Source organism: Lutra lutra, chromosome 1, assembly GCF_902655055.1.
Source record: "Lutra lutra chromosome 1, mLutLut1.2, whole genome shotgun sequence".
NCBI lineage: Eukaryota > Metazoa > Chordata > Mammalia > Carnivora > Mustelidae > Lutra > Lutra lutra.
The window spans coordinates 61,530,481-61,547,948 of record NC_062278.1 but is presented as its reverse complement, the minus strand read 5'-3'; the positions used below and the strand labels follow the sequence as shown (position 1 = coordinate 61,547,948).

Here is a 17,468-nt window from a genome sequence, read left to right as displayed (position 1 = left end):
AGTCAAAATGACTCCTTGTTCCATGGCCTGCGGAATGGATATTGTGCTAGCGGGATGAAAACATTAATCTCGTTGTCCATCTCCATCAGAGCTCTTGGGTGACCAAGCACATTGTCAGTTAGCAGTCCTGTTTTGCAAGGAACCTGTTTTTTCCCCTGAGCAATAGGTCTCAACAGTGAGCTTAAGATATTCAGTAAACCATATTGTAAACAAATGTGCTGTCAGCCAGGCTTTGTTGTCCCATTTATAGAGCACAGGCAGAGTGGATTTAGCAGAATTCTTAAGGGCCCTGGATTTTGGAGTGGTCAAGGAACACTGGCTTCAGTTCAAGTCACCAGCTGCTTAGCCCCTAACAAGAGAGTCAGGCTTGACTCTCTTGTTAGGGGCTTGAAGCTTTGAAGCCAGGCATCGACGTCTGCGAAGTCTTGGATGGCATCATCTTCCACAATAAGACTGTTTCATCTACAATGAAAACCTGTTGTTCAGTGTAGCCATCTTCATTAATTACCTTGGCCAGAACTTCTAGAGAATTTGCTGCTGCCCCTTCACTTTTGTGTTACGAAGATGGTTATTTCCTTAAACTTCATGAACCATCTCTGCTGGCTTCCAGCTTTTCTGCAGCTGCTTCTTCTCTCAGCCTTCCTAGAATTGAAGAGTTCGGGCCTTGCTCTGGATTAGGCTTTGGCTGAAGAGAATATCATGGCTGGTTTGATCTTCTATCCAGACTATTTAGACTTTCTCCATGTCGGCAATAAGTCTGTTTTGCTTCCTTAGTATTTGTGTGTTCAGTGGACTAGCACTTTTAATTTCCTTCAAGAACTTTTCCTTTGCATTCACAATTTGGCTTTTTGGCAAATGATGCCTAGCTTTTGGCCTATCTTGGCTTTTGACATGCCTTCCTCACTAAGGTTAATCATTTCTAGCTTTTGATTTACAGTGAGAGATGTGTGACTTTTCCTCTCACTTTAACACATGGAAGCCAGTGCAGGGTTATTAACTCACCTAATTTCAATATCCTTGCGTCTCGGACTAGGGAAGCCTGAGTAGAGGGAGAGAGATGGAACGGCTAGTCGAGCAGTCAGAACACACACATTTATCAGTTAAGTTTGCTGTCTCATGTGGACGTGGTTCATGCCCCCAACATCAGTGTTCACAGCAAAGGTCACTGATCCCAGATCACTGCAACAGACACCCGTGATGATGAAAATGTTTGAAGTATTGAGAGAATTACCAAAATGCAACACAGAAACATGAAGTAAGCAGATGCTGTTGGGAAAAGTGGTGCCGGCAGACTCGCTCAGTGCAGGGTTGCTGCCACAGATCTCCAGTTTATGAAAAAGGCAGTATCTGCAAAGTGTGACACAAAGAGGTATGTCTGTACGTCTAAGTACCTGGGCCTCAGACCCTGTAACTGTGGTGCTGCCTTTGCTTCTCCAGCATCTTTTCCTTGAGGGCTCTGGCTGCTAGAGTCTTTGGTCCACGGGTCCTGTCTTGAGCATAAGACACAGGCTCTGATCAGATCACCTGAGGGTGTCTCATGGGCCGCATTTTCACAGGCCCCCGGGTGCTCTGCCCAAATGTCTCCTCACAGAGGGTTTCCCTGATCGCCTGATGGGAAATAAAAATGATCTATCAGTCCCTCCATCCTATTTTGCCACTTTATTTTCTTCATAGCATTTCTTTTTAAAAATATTTTATTTATTCATTTGACAGAGACACGGCGAGAGAGATAACACATTCAGGAGGAATGGGAAAGGGAGAACAGGCTTCCTGCTGAGCAGGGAGCCCTAGGCGGGGCTTGATCCCAGGACCCTGGGATCATGACCTAAGCCAAAGGCAGATGCTTATCGACTGAGCCACCCAGGCAACCCTTTTCATAGCATTTCGGTCTGAATTCCAATTTTGCTCTCTGTATGTTTTATATAACACTGTATTCAAAGAATCATTCTTCTATAGTTTTTAATATACTTCAGATGGAAAGTCAACTTTTCCGTAGTGTGTAACTTTTTTTCCTTTTCTGTTTCAAGGAGGATTCTCTGGGTCACATTTGAGACATGGAAGAAGTTTGTGAAATTTATGAAAGAGGAAAGAATAAAAGAAGAAAGGCGAGAGCAACTCCGTCGGAGGGTGGCTGAAATTCTCCCGGACTTCCAGCCGCTCGCATCCCGGTGACCCTCGGGCAGCAGAGACTGGCGCCGCGTGAGCGCGCAGGGTGCAGGACGGGCATCCATGCGTGAGGGGCAGACACCCGCTCCGTCACCTGGCAGATACTTCTTGGATCAAGAGGATTACCTGGGCAGTTTTTACTTCCTCCTTTGATTTCTGTTGATTACTAATTAGTTCACTAAAGCATTTAGCACAGCAGGATCAAAGAACAGTGTAAATCTCAACTATTCAGATGCATTCTATATATTTTTAGCATCATAAACTTTAAAGAGGACAAGTGTTTCCTTGCCTGAGTCTCCAAAGGAAACGTGTCCTTCTGGTGTACCATGAGTTGTTGACAAATGTAACTTTATAGAAATTCAAGGGAGTATGCAGGGAAGGAGTCATAGTGGTCAGTGATAGTGCAGCGTCAGCAACAGGCGCTCTGCTGGACGCCATGCACCCCCCACACCCCCCCCCACTCCCCATGGAAAGCCGCCTATCAAATGGGACTCAGTGCAGCTGCTGCAAAGCGCAGGACTATCTCCTTATTTGGGGGACACGGTGGCACCAAAGACCCTTCTCTTCAGTGCATCCTGACAAGCATGGAGGGAATTCCAAAAGCTAATGTAACGCTCTCAGGGGCAGTCCAGCAGTTCGTTAACATGTCTGCATGTGCTCCCAGCTGCAACTTCTAAATAACATACCTGTCTGTCCTCTAGCCTTCAGCTCAGTTTGATCCACATAGCGTGATGGATTCAAAGAATGATTTCATCTTTAAGGTGCAGATGACTATAAAGACTGATGAAATGCTCTTCTGTGAATTGTCTGAATTACCTGCTAGTGAAAAAAAATTTCATTACAAAATACATGTTCATTATAACAAATTTAATAGACAAGTGTACTACCCAGTAGAACAAGAAAGTCCTTTGCAGCCCTGAGGTAACTACCAGTATTTGCTAGGTTTACAATTTCGAGTGGTAAGATAAAATTCTGTGTATGGTTCAATCGTTATTGTCCTTATTTCCTAGAAGGGATAGGCAGTTCCACTGTCTGCAATGACTTACATCCTTTTTCTGTGGAACATGTGTTAAGATTTACTCAGAAATGACAAAACACCCTAAATTGAAGTTTATTCCTTCTACAGTGTCTGTGTCCCCACGTCTTTTCCTTTAATATGATTATATAACTGTCATTTACAAACTCTTTTAGACTAACACCCACTAATGAAAACGGGACTAAAAGAAACTCATCTGTAGTCTCTTTCCATTCAAAACCCAATCTGCTCATCCCGACCTGTAGTGCAAAGCACAGTACCAGCTACCATCAACCCCCAGACATCAAATACCAAGTTCCTATCCCTGCCAAGCCTGCAGATAAGGAAGGGTGAATCCTTTAAGTAAACATGCCAAGGGCCTAAAGAAATGCCATAAAGCTTAAGTTTCCTCTCTTAAGCTTTCCTTTATTTTTACTTCACCTCAAACGTCAATTAGCCATTGAGTCTTTAGCAGCCCATATTCTGACTGGGCCAGTGAGGACTTTCTACCTCCCTCCTTTTTTTTTTTTTTATTTAAAGGATTTTATTTATTTGACACAAAGAGAAAGAGAGCACAGGCAGGGGGAGTGGCAGGCAGAGGAAGGAGACGCAGACTCCCCACCAAGCAGACACCAATGAGGGGCTTGATCCCAGGGCCCTGGGATCATGACCTGAGCCAAAGGCAGACACTTTACCATCTGAGCCACCCAGGTGCCCTTTTTACCTACTTACCCACAGGAAAATCGCTTAGTAAATCACCTGTAGTTCTTGCTGGGCTATCCTAAAGACATGATTAGGAATATTACTGCTAACAAAATGCCCAAAATAGCAGTATCCCTGGCCTATAAAACTAGACAAAGTAACCAACAGGAAAAGGACTGTTTAGGGCCAAGGATAACGGAGGTCCGAAGGACGGGGACACCTCAGTAGCCAGAGGAGCAGCCCAGCTCTTAACACAGATGTCCCTTAAAGCAAGAGAGTTCAGGAGACACGCTAATAAACACACTAATAAACACCAACTATTTCCTTTAAAGAAAGCACTTTATTTTCCATTTAAGCAACTTGGTCACAGTACATTATTTTACATAAATGGCAGTTAAATTTTTAAATCTCCATTTAAAAGGCCCTGTGTCTGATCTGAGGTGATAAGAGGATACGAATACAAGTATAAAAACAGTGCAAAATGTCTAGCCCGCAGCCTCCAGAGTTGGCGTCAGGAATCCCCTTTAATGTTGCCGGGCCAAGTGCATTAAATATTGAACATTAAATATCCCTGGGTTTCCTTAAGCCTAACAATCAGACTGAGAGATGTAATCAAATGAAAAGGCCCGAAAGCCCTAACAATGCAAATCATCGAATCACCCAGATCACAGGATCAGAGCAGCCTGAGCCTGCAAGTTCTAGAACACGGCATTGGGTCAGTGGTGCCATGGGAAGAAAGGCAGGATGTTTGCTGCATCGGTAACTAGAGTCCACTGGCTCCAGGTTTAAAGCTTTGCCTTTGAAGCGTGAATTCCCTAGAAGAGAAGGTGCTGCCAGGAAGGCTAGAGTAGCAGGAAGTCAAAAGCCCAACTCGGAAACAGCTGGAGATAGCTGCAGCCTCTAAAAGACCTGTCTCCACGAACCATTCAGTCCTGGCCGCCGCTGCTACTACAGCGAAGCACCGGGTGCCAGCTCGAGTGTGGTAGCAGTCCGTCAGCAACAAGATTACATCTAGCTGACTTTGCAGGAAGTTTCTGTTCATCACAGTAAACACCCACAAGAACACAAGGAATTTTGTTCAGCACTAAGTTAAGCAGAGCTCTCCTCCTTCCCCGGCATCGCCTTGGCAGTGTTTAATAAAAAATGGCATACTTGCCATGCTGCTGATGAGAAAACCAGATTCCAAACAGGTGCCTCAAGCAAAAGTCTCTATCCTCCCTTGCTTGTTTGAGGAAATTCTCTTTTTTCAAATGCAGGGTACCTAAATATGGCTAAAATGAAGTCCTATAAACCTACTTACCTCATTTAAAGAGACCCTTAAATTTCAAAAAAACACTGTTAAACATCCTGGTTAAAACTGTGCTTCTAGAGGTCACATTTTTGCTTCTGTTAGTTGAGCTTTGTAGTAAAAAGCTTATGTCCTAGTCAAAGGAAATATACTAGAGAGTCTATGAAGCAGATGGTCAGTATTCTAGTGAACCTTACTGGCATTGTGTTTTCTGGCAGTGGAAGATTCTAGTATAGAAAATTTTCTCTTACTAAAAATATTAGAAGTACGAAGGACTATTGCATAAGAGAAAGTCTGCAGCACTCTTTCTGCTAGACAGGTAGCACAGTGAAGACAACAATTACTTCATTCACCAAAGGACAATGCTACTTGAATGGCAAAGAGTTCCAGTATCCTAAGCAGACACAGAGGTGGCTGAGGTGAGATGACCAGCAGTGTCCCCAAAACTCACTTAAGGCTTGTTAATGGTCAGTTCATTTCAGGTAGGCCCAGCTATAACCATGAAGTACTCTTTGGGTATCATTAAAAAATAATTCTAAATACTGAAGGACTTTTCTCCTTTCATGCAATCCTGATCCTCAACTATTTCCCTTAAATCTTGTGAATGGACCCATTTCTTTTCCCCAGGAATAGTACACAAAGGCATGACCATAATGTAAGTGGTCAGAATACAGTGGATGGTTTGCTAAAGCTCCATATCAATATGTCTATTAATAGGCTGAGGAAGAAGGGCATGGGGGGAGGGAATTCTGCCGGGTGGGGGAAGACTGGCCTCTGGCCAACAAACTGCCAGTTTTTAAGTTTGCAAAGCAATTCCCCCCACGGCTACCACCTCTGCCACCACAGGTTTCTCTGGGGCTTAATCGTTCACAGAGGCCCTGTCTTTAAAAGGACAAAATTCCTCAAATAGTTCCAGGTCATAAAAAGGTGTAAGAACCCAGGAGCCCAGATTTAGAGTGTCCTGGGGCCCACAGAAACCCTGCTCACAAAGAGCCCCCCATTTGCTGCTCCTTCTGGTGCAAATACTTCAAAAGGCTTTTACCCCCATAAAACCATGGAGCTTTTCAAAAGTTTGAGCTTTCTTCTGTAAAATGCTGATCACGATCTCAAGAAACAAAACAAGCAACTTCATCCCAACCAGCGGGAATAACAAACAGGGAGTCCTTATGCAGGTGAGGGAACCCGAGAGGCCCCATGTAGATCAACTATGAGGGGGGTGTGCTGTTATAAAAATGGTGGTCATTCCTAATTCTCCCACATGACTGTGGTCTCTTGGGTACTACTCATTATGATCAGGTCATATTTGGATGGTTGTTAAAGATCTGGCAAGAGGCTGAAATTACCGACTACACTATTGTTTCCATGAATTCTATCATCAACTCTGAGACAATCAGAGTTGGCCATACATCTGCATTCAAGAGACTATGACTAGAGAGCTCGGGCCACATGTGCTGTCCTTAACATTATTCCTCTCTCTCTCTCCTCTCACAAACCCAGCAGAAAGGAATTAGTTCTATCAGACCCAATGTTAGTTCCAAATGAATGCTCAACTCTGGGCTAGAGCAAGGGCATCCCTGTAGAAACCACAGACTGCTAACATCCCCAGACTTGCTCTGTGGCTCATCCCAGTGGAATAGGGAGCCTCTCACCGCTTAAACGATCCATGTCAGGGGAGAGCAGCGACAAGCTTGTATAGAAGTGTGGTGACTGTCTTAAGGACAGCTTTGTTTCACGGCAGGACAGGGACGGTGCCAGCAGCAGAGGATAGAGCCACAGGAAGTAGCAGTATTTCCTCTCAACACTTATAAAAGTCTTATGACAGCAGCATGCACAGACAGACTGAAAAAGCCGGCAATATTTCCCCAATATTAAGGTATAAACCAAAGCAAACTTAAAGACTCATGAATTTTCTCTGGAACTGCAAAATGAGAACATGAATAAAACCAAATATTTCAAGAGGGTATTTTTCCTATCTGAAATGGCCTCATCCTAAGTCTATGGCAGAACAGACCCATTCTCTATAAATATTTAATCTTTTACACATTCTCAGTTTCAAGATATGATAAAAAAGATAACTTACGATTTTAGGAAGAGCTAGGGAAGAACCATAATCCATTAATTAGTGGAAACCATATATAGCCTGTTTTTTCTCTCCAAGTGAGATATTTTGTCTAGGGCGAGGTGAATGAAAGGTAACGTGCAAGCAGGAAGATGTCTATCAACCCCTTAGAGAGTTCATGCCAGAAGAATATAAACGCCACAAAACTGGTTTTTGCAACAAAGTGCTGTCACTGTAGGGTTTGCATTACTTACATGAGGGAAAAAAAAAAAAGCCCTTGATATTAACCAGCCACCCTACCCAGGAAAGAGGGTAAATTGTTCCCCCAGAGGCTGTTTCCCTCTTCCAGCCTCATCGTAAGTGTGCTAGCACCTTCCCAGGTGAAACATGGAAAGAGGGAGAAAACAATAATGCCTTTGGAGTTTGGAGTTAAAGTAAATCCAAACAATAAATATAGAAGAAATGAGATAAATCAAAGGGCTCGTCACCTAAACTCATGACCACTGTATATTATACTACTGATAATTATAATTGTTATCGACTGTCCCTGCAGGATCTGGTGACAGTGAGAACCCATCAGATTAGCTAGCATCTAAGACTTCAGAGAAAGAAATTACCATAACTGTACGATGTGGTATTTCAGGAGCTTTCTTTCATTCTGAAATGCTGACAATGGATTATTCGGATAATTCTGGCTTCAGTACTCTGACCTACACAAATTTTTCTCAGCCTTTGAGTTTTTCTAATAACACTGCACCCCTCTTGGGTGCTTCGGTCGTTTTCCAGTGCTTACCACACACCTCGTCCCTCGCACGACCCTCACGACTGTGAGGCAGCCGAGGCAGGCAGCAGTACCCCACTTCACGGATGAACCTGAGACTCAGGGAAGTGACTCAACAAAGGGTCACATGGCTATCAGGAACTGAAAGAGAGATTGGAACGATCCTTATCCAAACTCTTTCTCCCCACTAGAGATGGGAATGGCTTCTACCAATCTGTGTGTTGGGAACCACAACCTCTTCCGCCCCTGGCGACTGAGTTTGTGAACAAGGTGACTGGAAAAAAATGGCTCTACTTTTACTGCTTCGATATAAAAATCTCTTAAGGTGAAATCAGAACAGTTCATTTTCTTCCCAGTCCTGTGTCTAAACCTGAGCATGGCCCGAGACAGCCTTTCAGAAACTGGGGAGAAAAACGCACACCCTGCACAGACGCCGACGTGTACGAGGGGAGGGAGCGGTGGGGGGAGCCGCCCCTCACAGGGCCACACGCAAGGCACTTCAGACAATGTCCTCGGCGGGGTGGTGGCAGGGGTGGCTGCCCAGGGTGGAGAACTGGTGCCAGTTCCGCAGGAAGCCCCGGTTGTACTGGCCTGTGTCCACGATAAGCCCATAGAGGAGCCGGCGCCCCGTCTTCTGCCGCAGGGCCTGCTGGACTTCCCGCTCGGTGACGTTGTAACTGATGTTGATCAGCTGGATGAGGAAGATGTACGCCATGCCCACCGTGATGATCACGGAGTACCACACGCAGGTGAAGGACAGAGCCGAGCTGGGAGGACAAAGGGCGGGTCAGCAGACCAGTCGTTTCTGTCAGAAAGCCGGGCACTGCCCTCACGTCTGACACATGCGGAACCCGTCACCAAGGACTCTGGTGCCTTCCCCAGCTATCCCAATCAGAAGATGTTTTTCCACCCCAAACACCAAAGTGCTTAACCTGTGACCACTCACATGTCCTGGTTTATGCTCTCATTCTTGCTGCCTCTTTTCCCAGTATGTCACACCGGAACAGCAAGGACGTTTTTGCCTTTCATATCTCCCCAAGCAATGCAGTGCCTGACGTAACAGCACTCAAAATCGATCAGATGTACGAACAATTCCTAAGATGCTCTTAACTGAGGGGAAAACGAAGGCACCGCGACACTGCCATCCACATCCTCCAGGAAGCCGTGGGTGGGCAGGGGCAGTGCTAAAGCCATTCGTCTCCACTCTTCTCAGCACAGTGCTGGTGAGCGTAGGGGAGACAACAAGCCCCAACACCACATCCTGCTAGGTAGGAGCACCCGTCACACTTCAGGTCCAGCTTCTTCCAGCCAAACAGAATCACCCAGGACAAGCCAGGAGGAGAAGCTGCTGATATGAACTTCTGCCAAAAGACTATTTTCTAACATTTGCAAATGAAGAGCTGGAAATTAACCCATCCCAAATCTTTATTTGTTAAGCTGAGAGGGACTCAGAGAAAACGACCTCACCATAAAGATGAGGGACACCAGGGCTCAGCAGGCTGAAGTGAGGCACCTGGCCAGAGGGTGGGCCCCCATGGCAAACTGTGTTCCTCATTCCACGTCAGTGGCCCACAGCAAGACCACAGAACTCGTGCTTAGTGACACACAGACACACTCTGCTGTAGGATATCTATCGCGTGCGGTGTGACTGCAGAACTTCACAACCTACTAACACTCTCAAATACAGAAAGAAAAGGAACTTAGCCCAAGGAGGAGGACACATCTGTTCTAATTATGTGCACAAATATCCAGATCTATAATGGCGACATCATCTATCCACAGACTAAGAAATACTTTCACAGGGGTGCGAGGTGGGCAAAGCAGGGGCTGTTCCGAGAACAAACAGTGATAAGAAAGAAAAGGACCCTGGGGGGGCAGTGCTGTCCTTGCTCAGACGGGGGTCACCAGACACCACACAGCATCCGCATCAAAGGAAACGTGGAGCGGGGCACAAGGAACACAGGCAGGGAGCCCACAGCTATCTGGGGAGGCGCTGGCTGGGCTCACGGTGGCAAAGCCCTAGCTGCTGACAGGGCATGGAGACCTTCACAATGTATAAATGTGCCCCAACCTAACAGAGGAAATTCTGACCTAGATACCACAGTAATCATGAGTGGTGATTTTTTAAAAAGTAGGACAGGACAAACCAATAGAGGTTAAAAAGTAAAGAAATGTTATACAAATTGTGAGCGCTCCACAAAAGGGCCAGAAGCAATAAATCAAGACAAGACTAGAGAGCGTGAGAAAGCCTCAATCAAGCCAGGACTTTCCATGGTCATTTATGACAAAACAGATGCCGCACATCCCCTGGGACTGCTGGTTCACGGCTGGCAGTTCGCCATTGCTACCATGGGCGTGCAAGGGGTCATCTGACTCCAGAAGTCCCTGAGTGAGCCCAGTCCTATCTGCAGGGTCAAGGATCGTTTTGACATCACCCTAGAAAAATGCACAATTTTGTTGTCCATTTCAAAGATACCCAGCATCCAATAACCTGTCCTATTTATTGGTTGAAGACTCCTAACCTAGCAGCAAAGCATGGCCCCTTGCATTAACAGCAACGCCCACTCCCTTGTCTCTGGGCCTCGGTGCTCTGGTAGTCACATCTCACCTGTAATCTGCATAGACTCCAGGACAATAGAAGAGAGCTGTGAAGACACTTCTATCTCTACAAATGGTGTCCAAGGTCAGTGTTATCCCGTACACCGAGGTGAGCAAGAAGATCGAAAGGGCAAGTATAAATGCTTGATGATTGGATTCTCCAACACAGCTGTTTATCCTCAAACCAGCAGAGGGGGAAGAAAAAGCAAACATTTTTTTAAAGTTCTTGATATAGACGGAAGAGAAATTTATCACGGTGATCATTGCATAATGAACAGAAATGCTGAGTGACCGCTCACTGTGCACCCACCGTAATATAACATTGTAGATCCACTAGGGTTCAATGAAAAAGGAAAAAAGTTTCCATCTAACGCACATAATAAACAAGAGAGTTTCAAAAACAGATCATGCGAATTTCACCAATTAAAAAGTAAGTTCTTTTTTCAACTTTAGGGAATGCAAAACTTGCCCACTGAGAGGTGTAGTCTTATGTTCTCTGCTCTTTCCAAAGTGAAATCGTATCATTAGGACAAAACTGAGTAAAAAGCAGAACCTGACTAACAAATCTTTCTAAATCGTAATGAGTTTATCACCCAACCATGAAGAGGGTTAACACTGTAACCACCATGAGAAGGAAAGGATGGTATCAGTAAGGAAAACCTAAAAAGCCTTAAGTATTACACACTCGAGGAAAATACGTATTAAATTCATATATTAATACAAAGATCCCAAGAAGTTAGAAATGTGGTGTGGGGTGGAGAACTGCTAATATGCAGACTAACTTGTCAGGGAGGGAGTTCTGTCTCGTCGTGGCCATGTGCTGGGCAGGGCGCACACCAGGAGGCCCCAGGGGCAGAGGTCGTCTTTCACGCAGAACTGTGGGGCCCTCTGCAAACCAGCTCTCGAGTGCACGTGTGCGCGCACACACACACACACACTCGCAGACACACACGAGCACATACACATGCCCACACGTACACACAAGAATACATGATGAAGACTCAGAAGTTAAAATCTGAAAGTGATAATACCTGCGTATTCCTAAAGAAAGCCCTAGACAGGGGCGCCTGGGTGGCTCAGTGGGTTAAGCCGCTGCCTTCGGCTCAGGTCATGATCTCAGAGTCCTGGGATCGAGTCCCGAATCGGGCTCTCTGCTCAGCAGGGAGCCTGCTTCCCTCTCTCTCTCTCTCTCTCTGCCTGCCTCTCTCCGTCTACTTGTGATCTCTGTCAAATAAATAAATAAAATCTTAAAAAAAAAAAAAAAAAGAAAGCCCTAGATAAGAGATGCCCCTGGCTCGAGCCCCCACCTGAGGTCCTCTCCAAGGCCCTCCTGGCCTTGCTGCACCCTCTCCGTCCCTTTCTATGGGGGAGGAGGGTACGCGGAATGACAGAACCCCAGCCACAGAAAGCAGACTTCACTCACCACGAGTGCCGTGACAGCTAAGAGCTAGAGAGTAGCAAACATGCTACTTACAGCATTCACGTCTGAGTAAACTCTGCCCCTTTTAGATGCACACAGCGAAGCAGCAACACTATCTTTGAAAGTTGCACTTCACATCGCAGGGGCCTTGCATGTCCTCATTAGGCGCTGGCCAGCTGGCAGGCGCCACGAAAGCCCATTTCTCTGCAAAGAGCAAATAACAAAACTGGGAACTACCTGGCAGGGCCGTCCCTCAATAATGCAGGCTAAGAGTCATCAGAACGATGAAAGACGTATGGGGAGGGGGACAAAGTCCCTACAAATATGGTATACTTTCCTGAGCTCCATGTTCAAGAGGCACAGCACAGGGAACTATACCTATATTGATTCTGATCCACTCTTTTTTAAAAAAAAATCACCTCACTGCAAATACTTCTCTTTCATAAAGGAGAAAGTCACTGGGCGGGGGGGGGCAGCTCGGAAGGGAACAGCAAAACAGCAACAACAATAACCAAGCCCTCCAGCAAATGACTGAAGGGACTACATTTGCGAAACCCGGAAAACGGATGACTAAGTGGGAACTTCATACCAGCCCACAAATATCTGCAAGGTGTGAAGCTGGGATCGACTGAAATTTTTGGACGGCACACAGGAAGATCAAACAGGGCCCGGGGCTTATGGGGCCTTCCACTTTGCAAGCCTCCAGACTTTCCCACCTACCAGACACAGTGATGATCCATCCTCCGGACACAGATGCCACATATCCGGCAGTGCCACGCACGGGCCGGCCGCACCAGCTGGCACTTGGCACACCAGTCCTCCTTCACCTTGGCGGGACTTCCAGCTGACACCCTGCAAGGGCCCTTAAGATCATCCCTGGGCGTGCGGTTGCTGAGGCTGCCAGCTGATTCCGCAGCGGGGAGCCCTCTGGTCTTCTCCTGCCCGTCTCTGCTCAGGCTTTCAGTTTGGCTGCTGCCTAGAGATCTGTCACTGCTTGCTGGATTTCTGAGGTAGCCTGGATTCTTCTTGGCTCTGTACAAGGCTAAGAGTATCAGGAATAACCCGCAGGTAAGAAGAGCCAGCTGAGTGGGCCCCACACGCCCTTTGGGGACGACTTCCTGCAGGAACACGTAGTACATGTAACCCAGAGAGAAGAGTCCGAGGCTCAGGAAAAATAGGGTCTGCTCTTTCCTTCTGTGAGTGAGGTAATAGTACCACAGAGCCAGCACAGGAAGGGAGGTCAAAACCACCACCCCCAGGAGGAAATGCCAGGAAGCCACACGCAGGAAGACGGGCAGCAGGATGAGTGGGGGCAGGATGCTAATGTTGACTTTTTGGGCTCCCTTGAGCCCAGGAATTCGGAGGCGATCAGAAATAGTATCCATGATTCTTTCACAGGTCTCCGGCGGCACGGATTTACCCGTGATCCATCTACGCAGAAGAGCACAGAGAGAAAAGAATGTTTACAAATGGAACCGTTAACACTTTTTTCCACGAAGCAAAAACATAGGAATAAACACACATTCTGTGCACATACTACTCAGATTGGGGAGAGTAGAGAGACTTAAGATCCTCAAAAAAAATTCATAATCTAGTTGTGAAGACAACATGGGAATTTGGGAAGGATCAGAGAAGAGACAAAGCAACAGAATCGCCCAGTGAACTATTGTGGCCAAACACCATAAGGCGTGCTCAGAGGGGAATGCACGCTGCTGAGTGGAATCATGAGGGGGGGAGTCTCTGTGAGAAAGGTGGGCTCTGTGCCCCACCTCGATGGCGGGCTAGCATGTGGGGGGTGGGGGAGGCAGGGAGGTGTTCCAGTGAAGCCAGACGTGTGCAGCACACACCTGTCCTGCGCCCCGGGAGTCACCAGTCTAGCAGGGCCGGGGGCAGGAGGGCGGGGAGGTACTGTGTGAGGAAGAGTGGAGAGCAAACTCAGAGCAAAATGACTGAGCTTCGTGGACCCACGGTATTTGTTGATATGTTTGCACACTTAAGCTAGCAAGACAAAGGATGGTAACTCTTGATGTAGACAAACAATTTAGAAAAGTAACGCAATAACTTGGCCATGAGGGAAGGTAAGTACATGGGAGTCACACAGAGCAACAGGACAGAAGGAAGACTGGGAGCCTATCTCCTGAGACGGGTACGGCGGGAGCAGGAGAGAGAGCTCAAGGACAGCCTGGGTCTCAAGGGCTAGAAGAGAGAAAGAGGTTAATGGAAGAGCTGTGGTCTCGAGTGATGGAGGTTATGGAAACAGCATCATTTTTCCATTCATTAAAGCAGAGTGCTCCATTTTCTCCGTATAGATTTTAGACTAAGTCCATTTAAAAATACCTGTAAAAAGACTAAAAACACTGTTAAGGAAGAATTACAAAAGGTCTACAGGGTCTTCAGGGTTCTGGCAGGGCAGTACAGTGGTCCCAAGACACTTTTCACGTCTAGATGAATACACCAAGCTTTAAGTCAGCAACGTGCCGCTACAGTCACTTTTTTTTTTTATTTTTTATTTTTTTAAAGATTTTATTTATTTATTTGACAGACAGAGATCACAGGTAGGCAGAGAGGCAGGCAGAGAGAGGAAGGGAAGCAGGCTCCCTGCTGAGCAGAGAGCCCGATGCGGGGCTCGATCCCAGGACCTGGGATCATGACCTGAGCCGAAGGCAGCGGCTTTAACCCACTGAGCCACCCAGGCGCCCCTACAGTCACTTTTTTTAACCGGAAGTAATTATTGATGGGAAAAGCCAAGTTTCCAACATCCTTATTCTCCTCCCACATTGTGCTTCCCATATGGCAACAAATTTTAGGTATATAATTATTTAGAAGATGGTTTAAAACCCCGTTATTACTGTTTGGTACAGAAATTTTTTCCCCTGATGTTGAAAAATCATCTTTTTGGATATTAATTTCCAACCCTTTGGAGAACGGTGAAAATAAAAGCCAAATACAATGAATATCGGTCAAGACAGTGTCACTGCCGGTGCTGAAAACAGCCAGCCCAGCGCAGGCATGTGCCTGCTGCTGGATTTCCTCCCCAGGGACAAGGGGTGAGACCAATGCCAACAGCAGGAACATGAGCTTTCGGCCTTCAAGACCCTTGGTGGTCAGGTACAGTCCAGCCTCAAGTAGTCAATCTCGAGACATTGAGAACACAGAGAATGTGTTCTCTCTAGCACCAATGTGTTCACTTTAAATGTACAGATTCTGGGTGCCTGGGTGGCTCAGTTGGTTGAGTGATGCCTTCAGTTTGGGACATGATCTCGGGGTCCTGGGATTGAGTCCCACATCGGGCTCCCTGATTGGCTGGGAGCCTGTCTCTCCTCTTCCTTTCTCCCTGCTTGTGCTCTCTGTCAGGTGAATAAATGCAATCTTTTAAAAAAATTTTTTTTAAATACATAAATTCTCTAAATGTACAGATTCTACTGCTCTGCGCCTTATTTTTTTATACACTTAACTTGCCACTATCCCTTTATTTGCTTGTTCTCTCCATCATCTTCTCCCTTTAAGTGAAAAGTAATAATGTCCTACTAAACTGAGCAGAATAGACAGCTGTGCAGTTGTGCACTACTGAATAACTCACCTTCATGAAATCCTCACACCTGACACAGAAGATCACTCTCAATTTTAGATCCTTTGAAAAAGCATCAAGAGCAAAATCTAGTGTTCTGGATGGCTACACTTCAAGCAAGCATGGTAGTTCTCAAAAGAGCCAGTGGGGTCAGCTTCATGAACCGCTCTGCCCTTACCTATCACACCCTTCATCGAGATCCTGGCAATCACACAAACAAGCAGCCACGTGGTTCTTCTCCCCATTTCGATCGATGTACTCGCAGCAGCACAGGGGCTCCAATTCAGGTTCTTCCGCTTTGTTTTTCTTCACTGGCTTCATACTGCCCTTCTGTGTCATGATTTCCACCTGTCACGAGGTGGAAGGAAGCCCTCAGTAGGGAAAGGTGTAAACAACACGACTCACATCTTGTAAACACATCCACGTCTCTGATTATCCGCCAACGCCTGAGAAATCAAACAGGAGAAAAAAGCGGGGGAGGGGGAGTCTCTTTTTCATCAGGCTTTTCTTCCTGGGCTCCGCCAGACAGGAAGCTCTAGGGGCTCCCAGCTGCCTTCACCGCCCCTTCCCACCAGGGCTGGCGTCGTCTGGGTACCAGCGGTTTCCATGGTGACAGCTGACCACACGGCCGGGACAGCCTGGGCGCAGGCGGCTGCGCTCACCTGCCGGCAGGATGCGGAGGGCGGCAGTCACCGCCCAAAGCCCGGGTGCAGGTGGAAACTCGCCCTCTGGGCTGCGGGCGGAGAAAAGCTTCTGCCGCCGGGGACTGCACGCGCAGCCGGCTCCGGGGAGGCCACCAGAAGCCCGTGCAGCGCCCGGGGTCGCCGTCCAGCCCGGCTGCTCCCGCTCCGCGCAGGGCGCACCTCTCCCGCCCCCGCCGACAGTGAGGACGTGGGCGGGCCGCGAGCGCCGCCCCGCCCAAAGAATGACCTTGGAATGGAAGTTACCTGTATTCCGGGGCCGAGGTGCGATTGCCGCGGAAGAGGCCCAGGTGGGGGGAAGAAAGGTTGATTCCTCCCGAGGCGCGGACGCGTCTTCCCAGCTCTTCTCCCTGGGCTCTCGGTGTGACGGCTGGAGTCCCAGAGACCCGGGCTCCGCTCCGCCGCGCCTCCGCCGCCGCCCACCTGTGAACACAGGCGGCCGCGGCCCGGGCAGCGCGCCCGCCTCCGCGCCGTCCTCCTGCCCGCCGGCTCGGCGTGGCAAGTCCGCGCGCGCTTCCGGGTGCCCCGCCCCCGGCGCTGGGGATCCCCGCCCGCCCGCACGTGCGGCGCCCGCAGCCTCGGGGAGCCCGCCGGCCAGGCCCCTCCCCCGGCCCGAGGCCCTGGCGCCCGGAGGTAGCGAGGACCTGAGGACCGGCACCGGGGGGTGGGGTGCGGGTGGCGGGGCCCAGGGCTGGCCCGGCACCTCCGCCCGGACCGGCCCCTGTGCTGCCCCGCGGGTGCCTGCGGGCGGTACGTGGGCGGGGCAACCCCAGAGCCCTCGACCAGGGGAGGTGTGGACGGAAAGATGGGAAACCCGGGAACCCGGAGGATTCCCCAAGCCCTGGAGACCCGTGGGTCGTCCAGTCTTCATTCGGAGGCCGGCAACAGGCTTAGGTGGAGATCACCACCGCAAATTGTTACCGAGGCACCGCCCCCAAATTCTCCAGCCTTCCCTTAAAGGCCCATCGCTGTCCCTGATCTGTTCATTTATAAAGCTGGTTCTTTTTCATGATTTCTGGCGAGCAGATTCTACGTTCGACCGGCAGGCCTAGTACTTTTGTCCCAACAGTCTGCATATTTGAAATCAAACAGTCTGCATATTTGAAATGAAATGACTCCTCTTTGGGTTTTATTTTTGCACAAAATTTTTTAAAAAGTGTAGGCCCATAT

At 48.0% G+C, this 17,468-nt stretch overlaps 2 protein-coding genes across 13 annotated transcripts in view; one reads left to right on the top strand and one right to left on the bottom strand.

Annotated features, from left to right (window-relative positions):
• The window catches only part of CCDC191 (coiled-coil domain containing 191), a 90,536-nt gene extending 87,577 nt beyond the window's left edge, over nucleotides 1-2,959 (top strand). For all 6 annotated transcript variants that reach the window (XM_047725090.1, XM_047725082.1, XM_047725106.1 and 3 more), the window contains one exon: nucleotides 2,028-2,959. In XM_047725090.1, the coding sequence (XP_047581046.1) occupies nucleotides 2,028-2,172 (145 nt within the window). In that variant the 3' untranslated portion in view covers nucleotides 2,173-2,959. The remainder of the gene's footprint in view (nucleotides 1-2,027) is intronic.
• On the bottom strand, nucleotides 1,199-17,168 carry ZDHHC23 (zinc finger DHHC-type palmitoyltransferase 23). Of its 7 annotated transcripts, XM_047725180.1 has the most exons (7): nucleotides 16,545-17,168; nucleotides 15,776-16,043; nucleotides 12,750-13,460; nucleotides 10,620-10,787; nucleotides 8,603-8,778; nucleotides 2,853-2,982; nucleotides 1,199-1,608 (listed from the first exon to the last, which is right to left on the bottom strand). In XM_047725180.1, exons 2-6 carry the CDS (start codon nucleotides 15,934-15,936, stop codon nucleotides 2,876-2,878), a joined length of 1,323 nt encoding a protein of 440 aa, XP_047581136.1. In that variant the 5' UTR covers nucleotides 15,937-16,043; nucleotides 16,545-17,168; the 3' UTR covers nucleotides 1,199-1,608; nucleotides 2,853-2,875. The 7 variants fall into 7 exon arrangements, 6 of the variants coding, with proteins under 6 accessions (XP_047581136.1, XP_047581147.1, XP_047581178.1 ...); XM_047725191.1 differs by lacking the exon at nucleotides 1,199-1,608 and having other exon boundaries at nucleotides 2,855-2,982; nucleotides 10,620-10,778; XR_007126550.1 differs by lacking the exons at nucleotides 1,199-1,608; nucleotides 2,853-2,982 and adding an exon at nucleotides 8,958-10,447 and having other exon boundaries at nucleotides 8,641-8,778.
• Nucleotides 17,169-17,468: the final 300 nt, after the last annotated feature.